This window comes from Glycine max, chromosome 2 (genome assembly GCF_000004515.6).
Source record: "Glycine max cultivar Williams 82 chromosome 2, Glycine_max_v4.0, whole genome shotgun sequence".
In the NCBI taxonomy this organism is placed as follows: domain Eukaryota; kingdom Viridiplantae; phylum Streptophyta; class Magnoliopsida; order Fabales; family Fabaceae; genus Glycine; species Glycine max.
Genome location: NC_016089.4, coordinates 34,942,634 through 34,959,009, shown reverse-complemented (window position 1 = coordinate 34,959,009; position 16,376 = coordinate 34,942,634). Strand labels below are relative to the sequence as shown.

The following is a 16,376-nucleotide window of genomic DNA, read 5'->3' as shown; positions in this document are numbered from 1 at the left end:
TTGTTTCAAGCCATATAAACTTTTATGAAACTTGCACACAAGATTCTCCTTGCCTGGCACTTCAAAACCTTCTGGTTGGGTCATATAAATGTCTTCCTCTAAATCCCCATGCAAGAATGCAGTTTTAACATCTAATACTCAGAATAACTCTAATGGTAGTCATCTTTACAACTGGAGAGAAGATCTCTGTGAAATCAATTCCTTGTTTCTGCTGAAACCCTTTCACCACGATGGTAGTCATCTTTACAACTGGAGAGAAGATCTCTGTGAAATCAATTCTTTGTTTCTGCTAAAACCCTTTCACCACAAGTCTCATCTTGTATCTTCTTTTACCATCAGATTCTTCCTTTAGCCTATAGACCCACTTATTTTGTAAAACTTTCTTTCCTTCTTGCAATTTAATTAAAGACCACGTCTTATTCTTCTAAAGGGATGTCATCTCATCTTTCATTGCTAGCTCCCACTCAATAGAGTCATTCCCCTGCATAGCCTCACTAAAACATTCTAGCTCGCCAACATCAGTTAACAACAAATAATGCAATGAAGAGGAATACCTATCTGATGGTACTAAAATTCTGCTAGATTTTCTTAGAGGAGTTGATGGTTTTGGTTCTGACTCAACCTCTACGCTTGTACTTTGGTTTCTATTGGCTACATCACTTTCTGAAATTTCTTCAAGTGTTGTTTTCTTAGAAATTTCTGACAGTTTACCTGCACATGTAGATTCTGCATAAAATTTGTCCTTATAAAATAAGTTCTCATTAAAAGTGACATTCCTGCTTCTGATAACTTTCTTGTTTTGGTCATCCCAAAACCTGTAGCCATACATGTCAGATCCATAACCAATAAAATAACACTTTTTTGCCTTCGGATCCAATTTATCTCTACTATTAGAGTCTAGCAGTATATATGAAACACAACAAAAAATTCTCAAATATGAAAGTTTTACCTCCTTTCCAGACCATACTTCTTCGGGAAGCTGATAATTCAAAGGAACTGATGGTCCTCTATTGATGAGATATGTTGTTGTGTTTATTACTTCTGCCCAAAATGCTTTAGGCAAGCCAGATTGGATCCGCATACACCTCGCTCTCTCGTTCAAGGTTCTATTCATCCTTTCTGCAACACCGTTTTGCTCAAGTGTTCCTAGTATTGTCTTAATTATTCTGATCCCATGTTCTGAATAGAAGTCCTTAAACTCTTGACTATCATACTCCCTGCCATTGTCAGATTTCATACTTTTAACCTTTAGAACTGTCTGATTTTCAACTTCTATTTTCCACCTTTTAAACACAAAAAACACATCAGATTTATTTTTAAGAAAATAAACCCATACCTTTCTAGTAGATTCGTCGATAAAGGTGACATAATAGCGTGAGTTTCCAACAGATTTCACTGAGGCTGGCCCCCAAACATCTGTGTGCACCAATTATAGCTTTTCAACTTTAGGCGTCTTCCCTGCCCTTGAGAAGCTAACCTTTTTCTGCTTTCCAAAGATATAGTTTTCACAAACACCAACATCAACATGCTTCAGGCTTGATAGCTTACCCTTTGCTGCCATAAGCTTCATTCCTTTTTCACTCATGTGTCCAAGTCTTTGATGCCATAGGGTTGAATTATTGACAGCCTCAGTAACTACTACTATATCCTCATCTGCAATCATGTAAAGAGATTCTGACTTCTTTCCACGAGCCACAACGAGATTGCCTTTTTTTACCTTCCAAGCTCCATCTCCAAAAGTGGTGTAATGCCCCTCATCATCCAACTGCCCTATAGATATTAAATTTCTCTTTAAGGCAAGAATATGTCTGACATTGGTGATTATCCCCCTCGAATTTCCCCAACAACTGGTATTAGAGCCGATGGTTCAACTTGGTAACTGGCTCAGACGAGTAAGATGATGGCGATGGATCTTAACCTTGGGGATCCCTTATAACGAAAGTCTTCTTAGCGGTGAGTCTCGACAGCGTGTCCCGCAGATGGAGCAGCAGTGCAAGTACTGCAAGTAGCTAGAGCATGTGGGCTCTAATGGCTATACTCATGGATGATAATGACATCCGCTCGAGGGGGAGGCTACGATGTTGAAGAGACTCACACTTGAGGGGGGAGATTGTTGGAGTACAAGTGTGAGGTGAAGTCCCACATCGAGTAGAAGTGAAAAAGTTAAGCACCATATAAGTGAGGAGAATGTTGAATCAAGTGGCCTCGGAATAATTAAGAAGGGGGGCTAAATTAATTATTAATATGTCTTGACTAATTAAAAATTTATCCTTCTTAATGTTACTAGATTCAACTAGGCTTTTACTACTAAGTTAAGAAGGTAAAGAACAGAAACATAAACTTAACCAAAATTAAAAGCGGCAATTAAAAGTACACAACAAAAATTAAAGAGTGTAGGGAAGAAGAAGAAAAACACAGGATTTATACTGGTTCGGAAACAACCCGTGCCTACATCTAGTCCCCAAGCAACCAATGATTCTTGAGATTTCTTTCAACCTTGTAAAATCCATTACAAGCCAAAGATCCACAAGGGATGTACCCTCCCTTGTTCTCTTTGAATAACCAAGTGGATGTACCCTCCACTTGAACTGATCCACAAGAGATGTACCCTCTCTTGTTCTCAATATAACAATCCCCAAGTAGATGTACCCTCTGCTTGTACCACAAAGGATGTACCCTCCAATGTGTTGGGACAAAGGATTCTCAGGTGGTTAGTCCTTTGAATCTTTGTAAAAGGGAAACAAAAGATATCTCAGGCGGTTAGTCCTTTGAAATCTTTTGTTTAAGGGGAAGGGAAGAATCAAAAGAATTCTCAAGCGGTTAGTCCTTTGAATCTTTGGGAAGAGAGAAGGGAGACACAAAAGAATTCAGGTGGTTAGTCCTTCTATTCTTTTGGCAAAGGGAGAAAAGAGACACAAAAGAATTCAGGTGGTTAGTCCTTCTATTCTTTTGACAAAGGGAGAAGTGAATGAAGAAAAAGAATAGCACATGTTTTTGAACAAAGTATTGAACAAAAACTCTTAAAAAAGAAGTTGAGAAATGAATCAGAAAGTTCTGTAAAAAAAACTTGTTATGAAACTTGTTGAAAGATTGTTATCAAATTCATGTCATGGTCACATATTTATAATCTCTTGATGTCTCAAGTTAAAGTTTGTGACTCTTGGTAATTTCTTTAAAACTAGTCACCTTTTAAAAATTGTGACTCTTTTGAAAACTAGTCACTTAGAAAGTTGTGACTTTTGAAAAATTCTTCAGAAACAAGTCACTTTAAGAATTGTGACTTTTGAAAAATTCTTTTTCGAAATCAATCACTAGTAATCGATTACCATTAAGGTGTAATTGATTACACATCAACAGATGTGACTCTTCATGTTTAAATTTTGAAAATCAAAACATTTAGAAACTCTGGTAATCGATTACAAGTATTGTGTAATCGATTGCACAAATTTAAAATGATTTAAAAATGTTTAACCACAAGTTGTGACTCTTAAAATTTGAAATCTAACATTTTAAAACATTGGTAATTGATTACATACTCATGGTAATCGATTACAGCTTTGTAAATCAATTTTGAAAAATAATGTTGGCTATTGGTAATCGATTACTACCTTCTGGTAATCGATTACCAGAAAGTAAAACTCTTTGGTAATGATTTTGTGAAAACTTCTTGTGCTACTCAATATTTTGAAAAACTTTTTTAGTACTTATCTTGATTGAGTCTTCTCTTGATTCTTGAATCTTGATCTTGATTGTTCTTGATTCTTGATTCTTGATTCTTGAAACTTGATTCTTGAATCTTGATTCTTAAAACTTGATTCTTGAATCTTTGGAATTTTCTTAACTCTTGATTCTTTGGCATCATCAAAAATAATCTTGGAAGACATTGCTTCCACAGAGAAGACCCATAAACTTGAGCCTTAAGGTTTTGGGTTAAAGTGTGGTGTCAAGTTCCTTTATGTGGTGGCTCGTAGTCCACCGGTGTTTACTCCCCTCAAATTTCCCCAACAAGGTGTTGAACTTTCAATTATAGTTTGTCTAACTTAGTCCCGATTATCAATCAGTGGTATATTTTTTAACTATAATTGAAAGCTCAACACCTAAGTTAAAACTATGACAATTTTGAAAACAGAAGAGTGTTGCTATCGAGTGGAAATATGTAATGTCCATACATGTACATGTCTAGAAATTTTTGAAAGTAATTTACCTTGACTTAACCCAACCTAATTTGATGTGTCAAACAAAAGGAATTGCCATCCCTATTCCGATGTAATATCTTCCAATATGTTCATCTGCATGGTACAAAAATAAACGATAAAAAGTTTCAAGCCTAATTGACTTTGATGCCGAGTCAGGCTCCGATAGGAACCAAACTCTCAATGGGCCTTTGGAGCCTCTAGCTCATGAGATGAACAAAGGCTCAAGGGAATTGTTAGTGTATTCCTGTAGAAAGAAAAGAGGGGTAGAAAAGGAATAAGCTAGGGGACAGTTTGTTAGAGGAGAGAGTGGGAGAGAATCAGGGGCAGTTTGTTAGAGGAGAGAGAGGGAGAGAATCAGGGGAAATTTCCTTTTTTATTATTTAGTATCCGTATGGATGGCTTTTGGGGTTCATTTTGTATTTTCTGTTTTCTTGGGATAGAGAGAACCTACGGGGTGCTCTATTTAGGAGCTTAGCTCTGGGACAAGGGAGACCTTCTTCTTTGTAAATTTTTTTATTTCCAGTATAATACAAAATTCCAACTTCTCTTTTTCCTTAATTTTCTATGCTATTATTATCTGTTTTGAGGTTTTGCATTGTGGAAGCAATGACTTCCAAGATTATTTTGATGATGCCAAAGAATCAAGAGTTAAGCAAATTCCAAAGATTCAAGAATCAAGTTTCAAGAATCAAGTTTCAAGAACAATCAAGATCAAGATTCTAGAATCAAGAGAAGACTCAATCAAGATAAGTACTAAAAAGTTTTTTCAAAACATTGAGTAGCACAAGAATTTTTCACAAAATCTTTTACCAAAGAGTTTTACTCTCTGGTAATCGATTACCAGTAGCCAACATTGTTTTCAAAATTGATTTACAAAGCTGTAATCGATTACCATGAGAATGTAATCGATTACCAATGTTTTAAAACGTTAGATTTCAAATTTCAAGAGTCACAACTAGTGATAAAACATTTTCAAATCATTTTAAACTTGTGTAATCGATTACACAATACTTGTAATCGATTACCAGTGTTTCTAAAAGTTTTGATTTTCAAATTTAAACATGAAGAGTCACATCTGTTGATATGCAATCAATTACACCTTGATGATAATCGATTACCAGTGACTGATTTCGAAAAATAAATTACCAAAAGTCACAATTCTTAAAGTGACTAGTTGTCTGGAGATTTTTTCAAAAGAGTCACAACTTTTAAAGTGACTAGTTTTCAAAAGAGTCACAATCTTTTAAAAGGATTAGTTTTAAAGAAATTGCCAAGACTTACAAACTTTAACTTGAGTCATCAAATGACTATAAATATATGACTATGGCTTGAATTTCAAACACGAGAATACAAAACTTTCTAATTCATTTTTTCTTCATCTTTCTAAAGAGTTTTTGTTCAATACTTTCTCTTTCAAGAAAAGTTCATTGTTCAAAAACTTGTGCTACTCTTCTTCTTCATTCACTTCTCCCTTGGCCAAAAGAATAGAAGGACTAACCACCTGAATTCTTTTGTGTCTCCCTTCTCTCTTTCCAAGAGAATTCAAAGGACTAACCGCCTAAGAATTATTTTGATTCTTCCCTTCCCTTTAAACAAAAGATTTCAAAGGACTAATCGCCTGAGATATCTTTTGTTTCCCCTTACAAAGATTCAAATGACTAACCGCCTGAGAATTATTTGTCTTAACACATTGAAAGGTACATCCTTTGTGGTACAAGTAGAGGGTAAATCTACTTGGGTTGTTGTACTGAAAACAAAAGAGGGTACATCTCTTGTGGATCAGTTCAAGTGGAGGGTACATCCACTTGGTTGTTCAAAGAGAACAAGGGAGGGTACATCCCTTGTGGATCTTTGCTTGTAAAGGTTTTTACAAGGTTGAAAGAAATCTCAAGAACCGGTGGTTGCTTGGGGACTGGATGTAGGCACGGGTTGTTGCCGAACCAGTATAAAATTCTTGTGTTTGTCTTCTTCTTCCCTACACTCTTTAATTTTCATTGTGTACTTTTCTTCTACGCTTTACTTTTGTTTAAATTACATAACTCAGTAGTAAAGCCTAATTAAATCTAGTAACATTAAGAAGGATAAGTTTTTTAATTAGTCAAGGCACATTAATAATTAATTCAACTCCCCTTTCTTAATTATTCCGAGGCCACTTGATCCAACATGCATTATTGGTCCGACTTTCCGAATTTCTAAGGGCGGTGAATGACAAAATGTAGAGGAGGAGGAAAACCAGCGGCAGAATCAGCTTTGGACGCGAGGGTGGAAAATGTGAAAGGTGATTTGAAGATAATGAAATTGATGATGGAGGCGATACAAGCAGAAGAAAAAGAAGCAAAGGAGAACCAATCAAAGTTCCTAGAATTGGTGACGAAGAGCTTGATGATGAATGTCAACAATGAAGAAGAGGGAGAAGGATCACATGGCAGAGGTCGCAAGGCCAAAACAAACAGAGAGCATGATGGAAAAAGGCTAAATCTGACTAGTGCTGGTTGGATTTGGAAGAGCTTAGAGGGAGAAGCACTAGACGAATTCCAACAATCGATTAAGAAGGTGGAGCTCCCTTCTTTCACCAGCAAAGATCCCGCCGACTGGATTTCAAGGGCCAAAATCTATTTCCAGGTGTAGGAAACGAGTGACGAGGTGAAGGTGAGGCTCTCCCAGATTAGCATGGAGAATGGGACCATTCATTTCTTCAACTCGTTATTGCTTGAGAACGAGAATCTGATGTGGGAAGAATTAAAGTATGAACTAATGCAGAGGTATGCAGGGAAGGGAACAATGTATGAGCAATTGTCGGCGTTGCAGCAGACTGGGAGTGTTGATGACTACATTCAACGGTTTGAATGTTTAATTGCTCAGATTCCCAAATTGCAAGACGAACAATATTTCACTTGCTTCACACATGGTTTGAAGGAGGAAATTTGAGCTCGTTTGTAGAGCTTGCACGCTGCCAATTTGTTGACGAGAAGCCATTTGATGAATACAACGAGGGTCATTGAAATAGAGATGGCAAGCAAAAATAAAGCATGGGTGGGACGTGGAGACACACCTATTGAATCCAGATCTGGGACCGGATCAGGTCAGAGAAACCACCTGGTGGCAACGGGTCGAACCGGGTCAAGAAATTCTGGAGGAAATGGAACTGATGGGCTAGGCCCAAACACAAGGGGAGATGGTGTTGAAAAAAATAAACACAGACAATGAGGCAGAGGAGCCAAGCATTTGGCATATCAGGATCTAGTTTATAAGCGAAAAAAGGGCATGTGTTTCAAATGTGGTGGACCTTATGGTCCATTACATCAGTGTCTCATGAAACAACTTCGTCTCATCTTAGCTGATGATGAGTTATGGGTCGAATGCGAAGAAGAAGATGCATTCGAGGATGCCCAGGAGGAAGGTTACGTGATTTTGGATGGAGAATGTAGCCCTTTTATCTCTACGAGGGATGGATGATGGAAAAACAAGGAGTCATAGCACCATGAAGCTACAAGGGAAGATAAGTGGAATTCTCATTCTTCTTCTTGTTGACAGTGGGGCGACCCATAATTTCATTTCAAGGAAATTGGTTGAAGCTTTAGGTTGGACATGGGAGGAGACAAAATCAATGAATATTTTGATGGGGGATGGTCACACAACTGAAACTAGTGGTATGTGTAAAGAAATTAAAATTAAGACAAAGTCAGGGAAGTTCACACTCGATGTTGTTTTGTTCAATTTGGAAGATATTGATGTTATTCTGGGTATGTCTTGGCTGAAAACTCTAGGGGTAATGACGGTGGATTGGAATAGTCAAATAATGAAGTTTGAAACAGAACTGGGGACGAGAACCTTGAGAGGAGTAAATCAAGAGGAGCCTTTGTTTGCCACTCTGTGTGGGGTACTTGATAAAAGACAAGAACAGAAGGAGAATGGGCTGAGCAGTGAGCAACAATGAGCTCTTGGAGATATTCTTACCAGTTTTGATGATGTCTTTGTGGAACCGAAGGGATTACCTCCTGTTCGTGAGGAGCATGCAATTAACCTGAAACCAGGACATGATCCAATGAATGTAAGGCCATATAGATATCCCTACCATCAAAAGAATGAGATAGAAAGACAAGTGAAAGAGTTGCTGGAGATTGGTCATGTAAGGCCAAGTCAAAGTGAATATTCAAGTCCGATAATTCTAGTTAAAAAGAAAAACAACAAGTGGAAGATGTGTGTGGATTATAGATCTCTAAGCAAGGCCACAATTCTAGATAAATTCCCAATTCCGATGATTGAAGAACTATTAGATGAGTTACATGGTTCTACCTATTTCTCCAAGTTAGATTTGAGGTCCAGATACCATCAAGTTTGAATGAAGAAGGATGACATTCACAAAACTGCTTTTAGGACACATGAAGGACATTATGAGTATTTAGTTATGCCCTTTTGGCTAATGAATGCTCCCCCTACCTTCCAATCTCTCATGAATGAGGTTTTTAGAAAGTTTCTAAGAAGAGGAGTGCTAGTTTTCTTTGATGACATATTGGTGTATAACAAGCAATGAGAGGAGCATATGGAGCAATTTAAAGGTGTCTTGGAAGTTTTGAGGAAACAACATCTTTATGCCAACAAGGAGAAGTGTAATTTTGGGGAATGAAGCATAGAGTGCTTAGGACATGTCATTTCAAAGCAAGGGGTAAAGGTGGGCCCAAACAAAGTGAAGAGCGTGCTGGATTGGCCAGTCCTCACTAATGTCAAGGGAGTACGTGAGTTCCTTGGTATCACGGGCTATTATAGAAAATTCATCAAAGACTATGGAAAGATAGGTAGACCTTTGACCGAGTTGACAAAAAAGGATGGCTTTGGATGGAATGACCATGCTCAAAAGGCTTTTGAAGAACTAAAGAAGAAGATCACTTCAGCCCTGTCCTAACCATGCCCAATTTTGAACAAGAATTTGAGCTTGAATGTGATGCATCCAGTGTAGGAATTGGGGCCATTTTGATGCAAAACAGGAAACCAGTGGCGTACTTTAGCAAGGCCTTAAGTAGCAAAAATGTCACCAAATCTGCTTATGAAAAAGAGTTAATGGTAGTGGCGTTGGCTATACAACATTGGTGTCCCTACTTAATAGGAAGGAAATTCACTGTCTATTCTGATCAAAAGAGTTTGAAGCAACTTCTCCAACAAAGAATCACCACGGGAAGCCAACAAAATTGGCTAGCTAAGTTGTTGGGGTATAATTTCGAGATTGTATACAAACCGGGTTTATAAAACAAGGAGGTGGATGCATTATCAAGAAGCATGGGGGAGATGGAGCTTAAATCCTTAGCATACATACCGGTGTGGTTAGACTGCCAAAATTTAATAACTGAAGTTCACGAAAGTTCCACTTGGAGGAAGGTTATTGAAGACTTGAAGCAAGGTCAAGGGAAGCATCTCAGTTTTGAGTATAAACAAGGTGTGTTATTCTTCAAAGACAGGTTAGTAGTTGCTGAAACCTCAAGCTGGATTCTTAAGTTAATGGAAGAGTTTCATGCCACTCCCCAAGGAGGACACTCCGGGTTTTTCGGTACTTATAGGCATCTTGCTTCGAATCTATTTTGGAAAGGAATGAAAGGAGATATTATGAGGTTTGTGCAGAACTATGATGTTTGTCAACACCAGAAATACTTAACAACAACCCCTAAAGGTTTATTGCAACCTTTACCAATACCGAATCAAGTATGGGAAAATATATCTTTAGATTTTATCACGAGGCTCCCGAGATCCTAAGGGTTTGAGACCATTCTAGTCGTGGTAGACAGGGTGTCTAAATATAGTCATTTTATTCCATTAAGACACCTTCATAGAGCACGTGCCATAGCTAAAATATTTGTGAAAAAGGTGATTAGGCTTCATGGGATACCCAATTCTGTTGTGAGTGATCGTGATCCGTTGTTTATGAGTTTGTTTTGGAAAGAATTCTTCAAACTACAAGGTACAACATTTAAGATGAGTACAACCTATCATCTCCAAACCGACAGTCAACCGAAAGTCACTAATCGGTGTTTGGAAACATACTTGAGGTGCTTTATCACGGATCAACCAAAAGGATGGGTCATTTAGCTTCCGTGGGCTGAATATTGGTTCAATACCACCTATCAAGATTCAATAGGCACTCTGCCATTTGAGATAGTTTATGGAAGAAAGCCTTCAATGATGGTAAAGAGTATACAAGGAGAAGTGAAGGTGGAAGTAGTTCAAAGGGAATTGCAAGATAGGGATGAAGCTGAGACAATTGAAGAATCACTTGGCAAGAGCACAAGAAAGGATGAAGACACAAGCAGATAAGTATAGAAAAGAGAGAAATTTTGAGATAGCTGACTTGGTGTTCCTCAAATTGAAGCAACATAGGCAGCATTCTGTTGCTGCAAGAATCAGTCTGAAATTAAGTACTAGATACTATGGGCCTTTGGAGGTGATTGAGAGGATTGAGGAAGTAGCTTACAAGTTGAAATTGCCTACAAGTTCCAAGATACACCCGATTTTCCATGTCTCATTGCTCAAAAAAGCACATGGAGATTACAAAGTTGAAATCACACTTCCTAGTGGATTGGAGGATGACCGTGAAGGAGAAATTGAACCGGAATTGGTGTTGGCAACTCGTAGTATAATGCAAAGAGGAGAAAAAGTCAACCAATGGCTAGTCCAATGGAAGGGGAAAAGCGTAGAGGAAGCGACTTGAGAAGACAAATTGACATTGAGGAGCCAATTTCCAAAATTGAGTCTTGAGGACAAGACTTTACTTCAAGGAGAGGGTGTTGATAGGAACCAAACTCTCAATGGGCCTTTGGAGCCTCTAGCTTATGAGATGAAGAAAGGCTCAAGGGAATTCTTAGTGTATTTCCGTAGAAAGAAAAGAAGGGTAGAAAAGGAATAAGCTAGGGGGCAGTTTGTTAGAGAAGAGAGAAAATCATGGGCAGTTTGTTAGAGGAGAGAGAGGGAGAGAATGGGGCAATTTGCTTCTTTGTTATTTAGTATCCGTATGGATAGCTTTTGGGGATTCATTCTGTATTTTCTGTTTTCTTGAGATAGAGAGAACCTACGGGGTGCTCTATTTAGGAGCTTAGCTCTCTATTTAGACCTTCTCCATTGTAATTTTCTGATTTCCAGTATAATACAGAATTCCAATTTCTCGTTTTCCTTAATTCTCTGTGCTATTATTATCTGTTCTAAGGTTTTGCATTAGGCTCACCACGTATACTTTTTAAGTACGCAATGCAATGTACAGAACTATAACCAATCAATGAACCATAGAAAAAACAGCGATGACAGCAAAAAATAACTCTAACGTTTTACCAGAAACGAGAAATTCATACTTTGTATGTTGTTGCCTTGCTCCCAACGAGTAATCAAATTAGGAGAGTTTAAAAAATGGTGCGATTGACGGCAATGAATGACAACTAAAAAAAAGGCACTTTGTAATAAGCAGTTCAGTTACATTAGAAACACAATGCTCTAATGACATTATAACTTGTAACTATTTAAATGTGGATGGTAATATTTTGCTCTACAATTCAAGGGCTGCAAAGATTCTTTAAATCCTCCTCCTTAGCATACCAATTTGGTATTATTTTGGAAACATGGGGATAAAGATCCTTGTAGGAGTTCCTAATCGTTCCTTCTGCAACGCCTGTGGCAAGTGATATATCTGCATTAAGACAAAATGTCAGAATCAGACACAATAATGAAATAGCATAGCAACTAGCGGAGTCGACGTATCCAAGGGAATTTGGATTAAGATGCTTATTTCAAATTTTATTTTAAATTTTAAATTTTTCCTTAAAAACCTGTGAAATTGAAGAGACAAAAAAAACATTAACATGTGTTTGTGCAAACCCCAGGTTACCCTCGATGGAATGGAGTGTAACAAACCTTTGAGAGGTTTCTTATCATCAGAAAGCTGAGTTATGATGTATATAACTGCTGCAGCAATTGAAATGGGACTCCTCCTGACAAATTAAAGAAAGATGTTATTAGTATCAATCATCAGAAAATCATCATAATATCATATTTCTCTGAAAATGATGAAAGCTAAAACAACTTGGAGTGGATTACACATGCAGAGGGCAATGCAATTATTTTTGCCATTAAAATTCAAATCAAGTTGGCACGCCCTACATGGTATATACAATACAACCCTCGGTCTTGACTTCTTAGGTGAATGCTAATCCTCCTCAGTTTCCACTAGATTCAAAAACATATGCTATTTTTTCATAGCAATCCTAAGAGTTCCCACTTCTTACACACATGCCACCTATTCCTCAGTTTCCACTTCTCAGTTCTCACCCAGTGCAGTCATCATGTAAAACCTGCAGCTTTCTAATCCATAATCTAACCTTTCACCTTGTTATCCAAGGAAAACAGGGAAGTTTTATTCCATAGCTAATCAGTAATTTAGATAATATATGATACCCTAAGTTTAAGCTAATATCCTAATTTCATAGTATCACTAACACACTCTAGTGTGTCAACTGATGGCACCAAGTTTCTCACAGCAAAACTAATAAGAGTTTGGCAGTAAGTACTAAGTAGACTTTATATTAGTATCAAAGTGTAATCAATATGACAAACCAGACTTCAGCATTGAACAATTTATTATTACCTTATATCAAATTCTTCTGATTTATGCACAGCTTCCTGAGCAGCTTTAACAGCTTGATTATTCATACAAAGATTAGAACAGAATCGCCTCTGAAGTTTGAGATCAAAATATTGTCAGTAACATTAATGAAATCTAGTCAAACTTTAAAAGAATTGGCTTCACAAATATGCAGACCAAAATAACAAGATACGCTTGAAGTTGACAAAGAAAACTCACCATGAAGTCCCCTGCATGTATTGTACCCATCTCCACAGCATTACCGTTCTCCAAACCCAGTTGTTTTACTATGTATTCTTTAGCTCGGCCAATTTCCTTCTTTGTGGCCCCATTGGCAACAGAGCAAATTTCTAGTTGAAATCCATAGGTTCAGGGAAGCTCATTTATATACAGAAAGATAAATTGGGAAACATCCAGATGTTAAAAGAATCATAAGCAGTACCCTTTACAGTACGAGGTTTGTCTTCTTGTCGGCAAGCGATGTAGAGACAAGCAGCCAATAAAGCATCTTGATTTCTTCCTCTACTAGACTTTTGATCTTCAACCCTCTTATATATCTCATTTGCCCGATCCTTCAAAGCAATTGTAAAAATAACATAAGTGAATATACTCTTTTTACAGGAAAACTAAAGTAGAAGATAAAGAAAGAAAAATTAAAATGAAGGTCTCAAGAATCGAGACAACGGAAGGATTATAAACTGAGAAGCTTGACATGACATGAGGGCTGCCAAAACCTGATCAAATCCTTTCTCCACATGAATTTGCAAATCCATACTAATTGATTTACAGATATCCTTATTTCAAACAGCAAGCCCACAAATTCAGGAAAAACCTTGAGTTTTTAAGCCACTCATTTTTCCAAAAGTAAACTTATATTGGGCTCCAAGTTGAACCATGGATCAAGCATCATGAACTAGGTGCACATGAAATGCTCCTGGCCTATAAGGTTTTAATGCCTTGAGGCAAGAGGTGCCAAAAAGCACACACCTCATTAAGGAAAAAAGTGTTAGCACTACAAAGAAGAAAGCAGTTTGCCATGTATTTTAACTACACAGGATTAACATTCAGAGAAAAATAAAATTTAGGTTCAAATATAGAATTAGACCTTACACCCTACAGTTACCATGCATTTGGGTTTTAGTTACTACTTTATTTGGGAGGTATTGATCCCTATATTCCCCCAGGTAGTTGTATTTTATTTTCTACTAATTAAAGTATGCTTTGTCTGACAAGAAAGTCTTTCCAAAGTGCCAAAGGCATCGGCCTCATTAAAACGGGAAGTAACTAAACCAGCTAGAGGTACTGACCCTTTTGATGCTTCCTAATAGCCTTCTACTACACTGATCAGAATTTCTCCAGGGAATTACAGAAGGCCAAATAAAACAAACCAAAATAAGTACCATTACAATGTCTTACCAAACAACAATGTAATCCAATACCAAGTAACTCAACAAAAATCTATACAATTAGGTAGATGGTACAATTTCAAAGTTTCAATAAACATTGCATTCAACACTTGCAATCCTAAGGCCTAAGCCAATAACAATGATCATATATGCATTGCATACAGATACATGCAAGTTATCAGACACATAAAATGTCTTCTTATAAACAATTATTGTTTCACCAGAATAGCCTTCAAACTTACAGCCACACAGCTTATGCCACAGTTCCTCACTTGTGAAATGACCTCTCTAACCTCCACACTAATGCAGCATGTGATTCATTTGGATAAAATACAATTTCAGTAAACTTTCCATTTAAGATCCAAACCTTAATGCTAATCACAACAATCATATGCAGCGGATACTAATACAAGCAGTTTCACGACTCTCCCATTATCTCTTTCCTGCTTATTTCACTAAACTTCACAGCAAATCTTATGAAAACAACCTTTAGTTCAACAAACACTTACAAGACACAAGCTCCCATAAATTAAACCCCCATTGAATACGCTAAGTAATCAATCTGCACACCCAAATGGCTCATAACACAACTTCAGCAAGCCTTGCACGCAAGGTTCAAACGTCACTCAACAATCGTTATACACATTAGACACAAACATATACGCAGTTTTAAGAACCTTGTCCAGTAGTAGTAGTAATAATAACCCAAAAACAAAAGGAGAAGCTAAAGAAAACAAAACTGTCCTAAACAGGAACAGGACATAAGAGCAAGAACAAGACATACCTTGATGGTCGCAACGAGTCCCAACCTGAAAAACAATCAACCACATAAGTCAATCCCTCAATCATAAACATTACAAACAATCACATTTCACAAAAAAAATAAAAAAACTTAATCCCTCAACCATCAACCTGAAAACAACAATTTTTATTATTTTATCTCACAAAGCCACATTAGTTAGTCCACATCATAGCAAAGCCGACGCGATCATCGTCATCACACCCATCACATCAGTCCCCAAAAACACTAATCACAATTTTTCTTTTCAATTCTTTTTCTCAATCCGATCTGGATTGCAACCCTAGGTGAGAAACGGACCTGTCGGACATGGTGGCGATGGTCTTGAAGGCGATGATGAGGGCGCGATCAGGGTTGGAGCCGCGGTTCTGCCAGCGACCGAGGGAGGAGGAGAGGAACTCGCCGCCACCTCCGCCGCCGTTGGGCTTGGCGATGACGGTGGAGAGGCCGCCGTCGGTGAGGAGGGGGTTGGAGGGCCCGCCGACACGATTGGGATCGTTGTCACCGGACTCGTTGGCGAAGGTACGCCACTCAGAGGTCTCGTCGATAGAGTGGGACTCCAGTACGAGGCCGCACTCCGAGCACACCGTGTCGCCGGCAGAGTGGTCAAACACCACCTCCGTCTGCCTCTTGCAGTCGCTGCAGAACGCGTCTGACATCTTCTCGCTTCTTTCTTCTCTATCAAAAGCAAGAGGAGAGCAGAGGTTCTTTGCACGCGTAGTGTGTTAATGAGAAGAGAAAGAGAGAGAGAGAGCAAACTACCGATAGGTTAAATTAATTTATTGACCTCTAATTTATTTATTTTTCAATTTAGTCTTTTGATTTTTTATATTTAATTTGGTACTTTTATTTTTTTAATTAATTTAATTTGATTATGTAATCCAAATCAGACAAATAGTATTAAGAAATTGTACTATATGGTTATTTAAAAAATAATAATTACAAATATAATTTAATTAGAATATATTGAACATATACTCTTATATTAGTATAATTGTTCACATTTATTATAATATGTTAAAATTTGGTTTCTAGATAATGTATAATTAATTGTAGGCTTAAATGTAATTTAAGTCTGCTATTTTACTCATTTTATTTTAAAATAAACATTTAATCTCTCTCTTTAAAAAAATCACAATTTTAATTTTCATACTTTAAAATAGAATTTGGTCCTTCTATTTTATAAAATTTATAATTTTAATCCTCGTATTTTAAAAATATCAAAAAATTTAGTTCAATCTTCAATTTTATCTATGTTTTATTTGTTTTATTTCTTACATTATAATTAATTAAAATTTTTTATAATTTCCTAAATGAATATGTTATGTCTAGGATTCAACTTTATCAAAATAAAAGAAATA

The 16,376-nt window shown here is 37.2% G+C and overlaps 2 protein-coding genes across 2 annotated transcripts; both read right to left on the bottom strand.

The window, feature by feature from the left end:
* Nucleotides 1-1,429: 1,429 nt before the first annotated feature.
* On the bottom strand, nucleotides 1,430-2,042 carry LOC106797537 (uncharacterized mitochondrial protein AtMg00300-like). Its single transcript, XM_014772267.1, has 2 exons — nucleotides 2,039-2,042; nucleotides 1,430-1,770 (listed from the first exon to the last, which is right to left on the bottom strand). Exons 1-2 carry the CDS (start codon nucleotides 2,040-2,042, stop codon nucleotides 1,430-1,432), a joined length of 345 nt encoding a protein of 114 aa, XP_014627753.1.
* Nucleotides 2,043-11,605: 9,563 nt separating this feature from the next.
* LOC100790355 (transcription initiation factor IIB) lies at nucleotides 11,606-15,767 on the bottom strand. Its single transcript, XM_003519029.5, has 7 exons — nucleotides 15,316-15,767; nucleotides 15,001-15,025; nucleotides 13,253-13,382; nucleotides 13,030-13,160; nucleotides 12,814-12,902; nucleotides 12,084-12,160; nucleotides 11,606-11,859 (listed from the first exon to the last, which is right to left on the bottom strand). Exons 1-7 carry the CDS (start codon nucleotides 15,672-15,674, stop codon nucleotides 11,726-11,728), a joined length of 945 nt encoding a protein of 314 aa, XP_003519077.1. The 5' UTR covers nucleotides 15,675-15,767; the 3' UTR covers nucleotides 11,606-11,725.
* Between the last annotated feature and the right edge of the window lie 609 nt (nucleotides 15,768-16,376).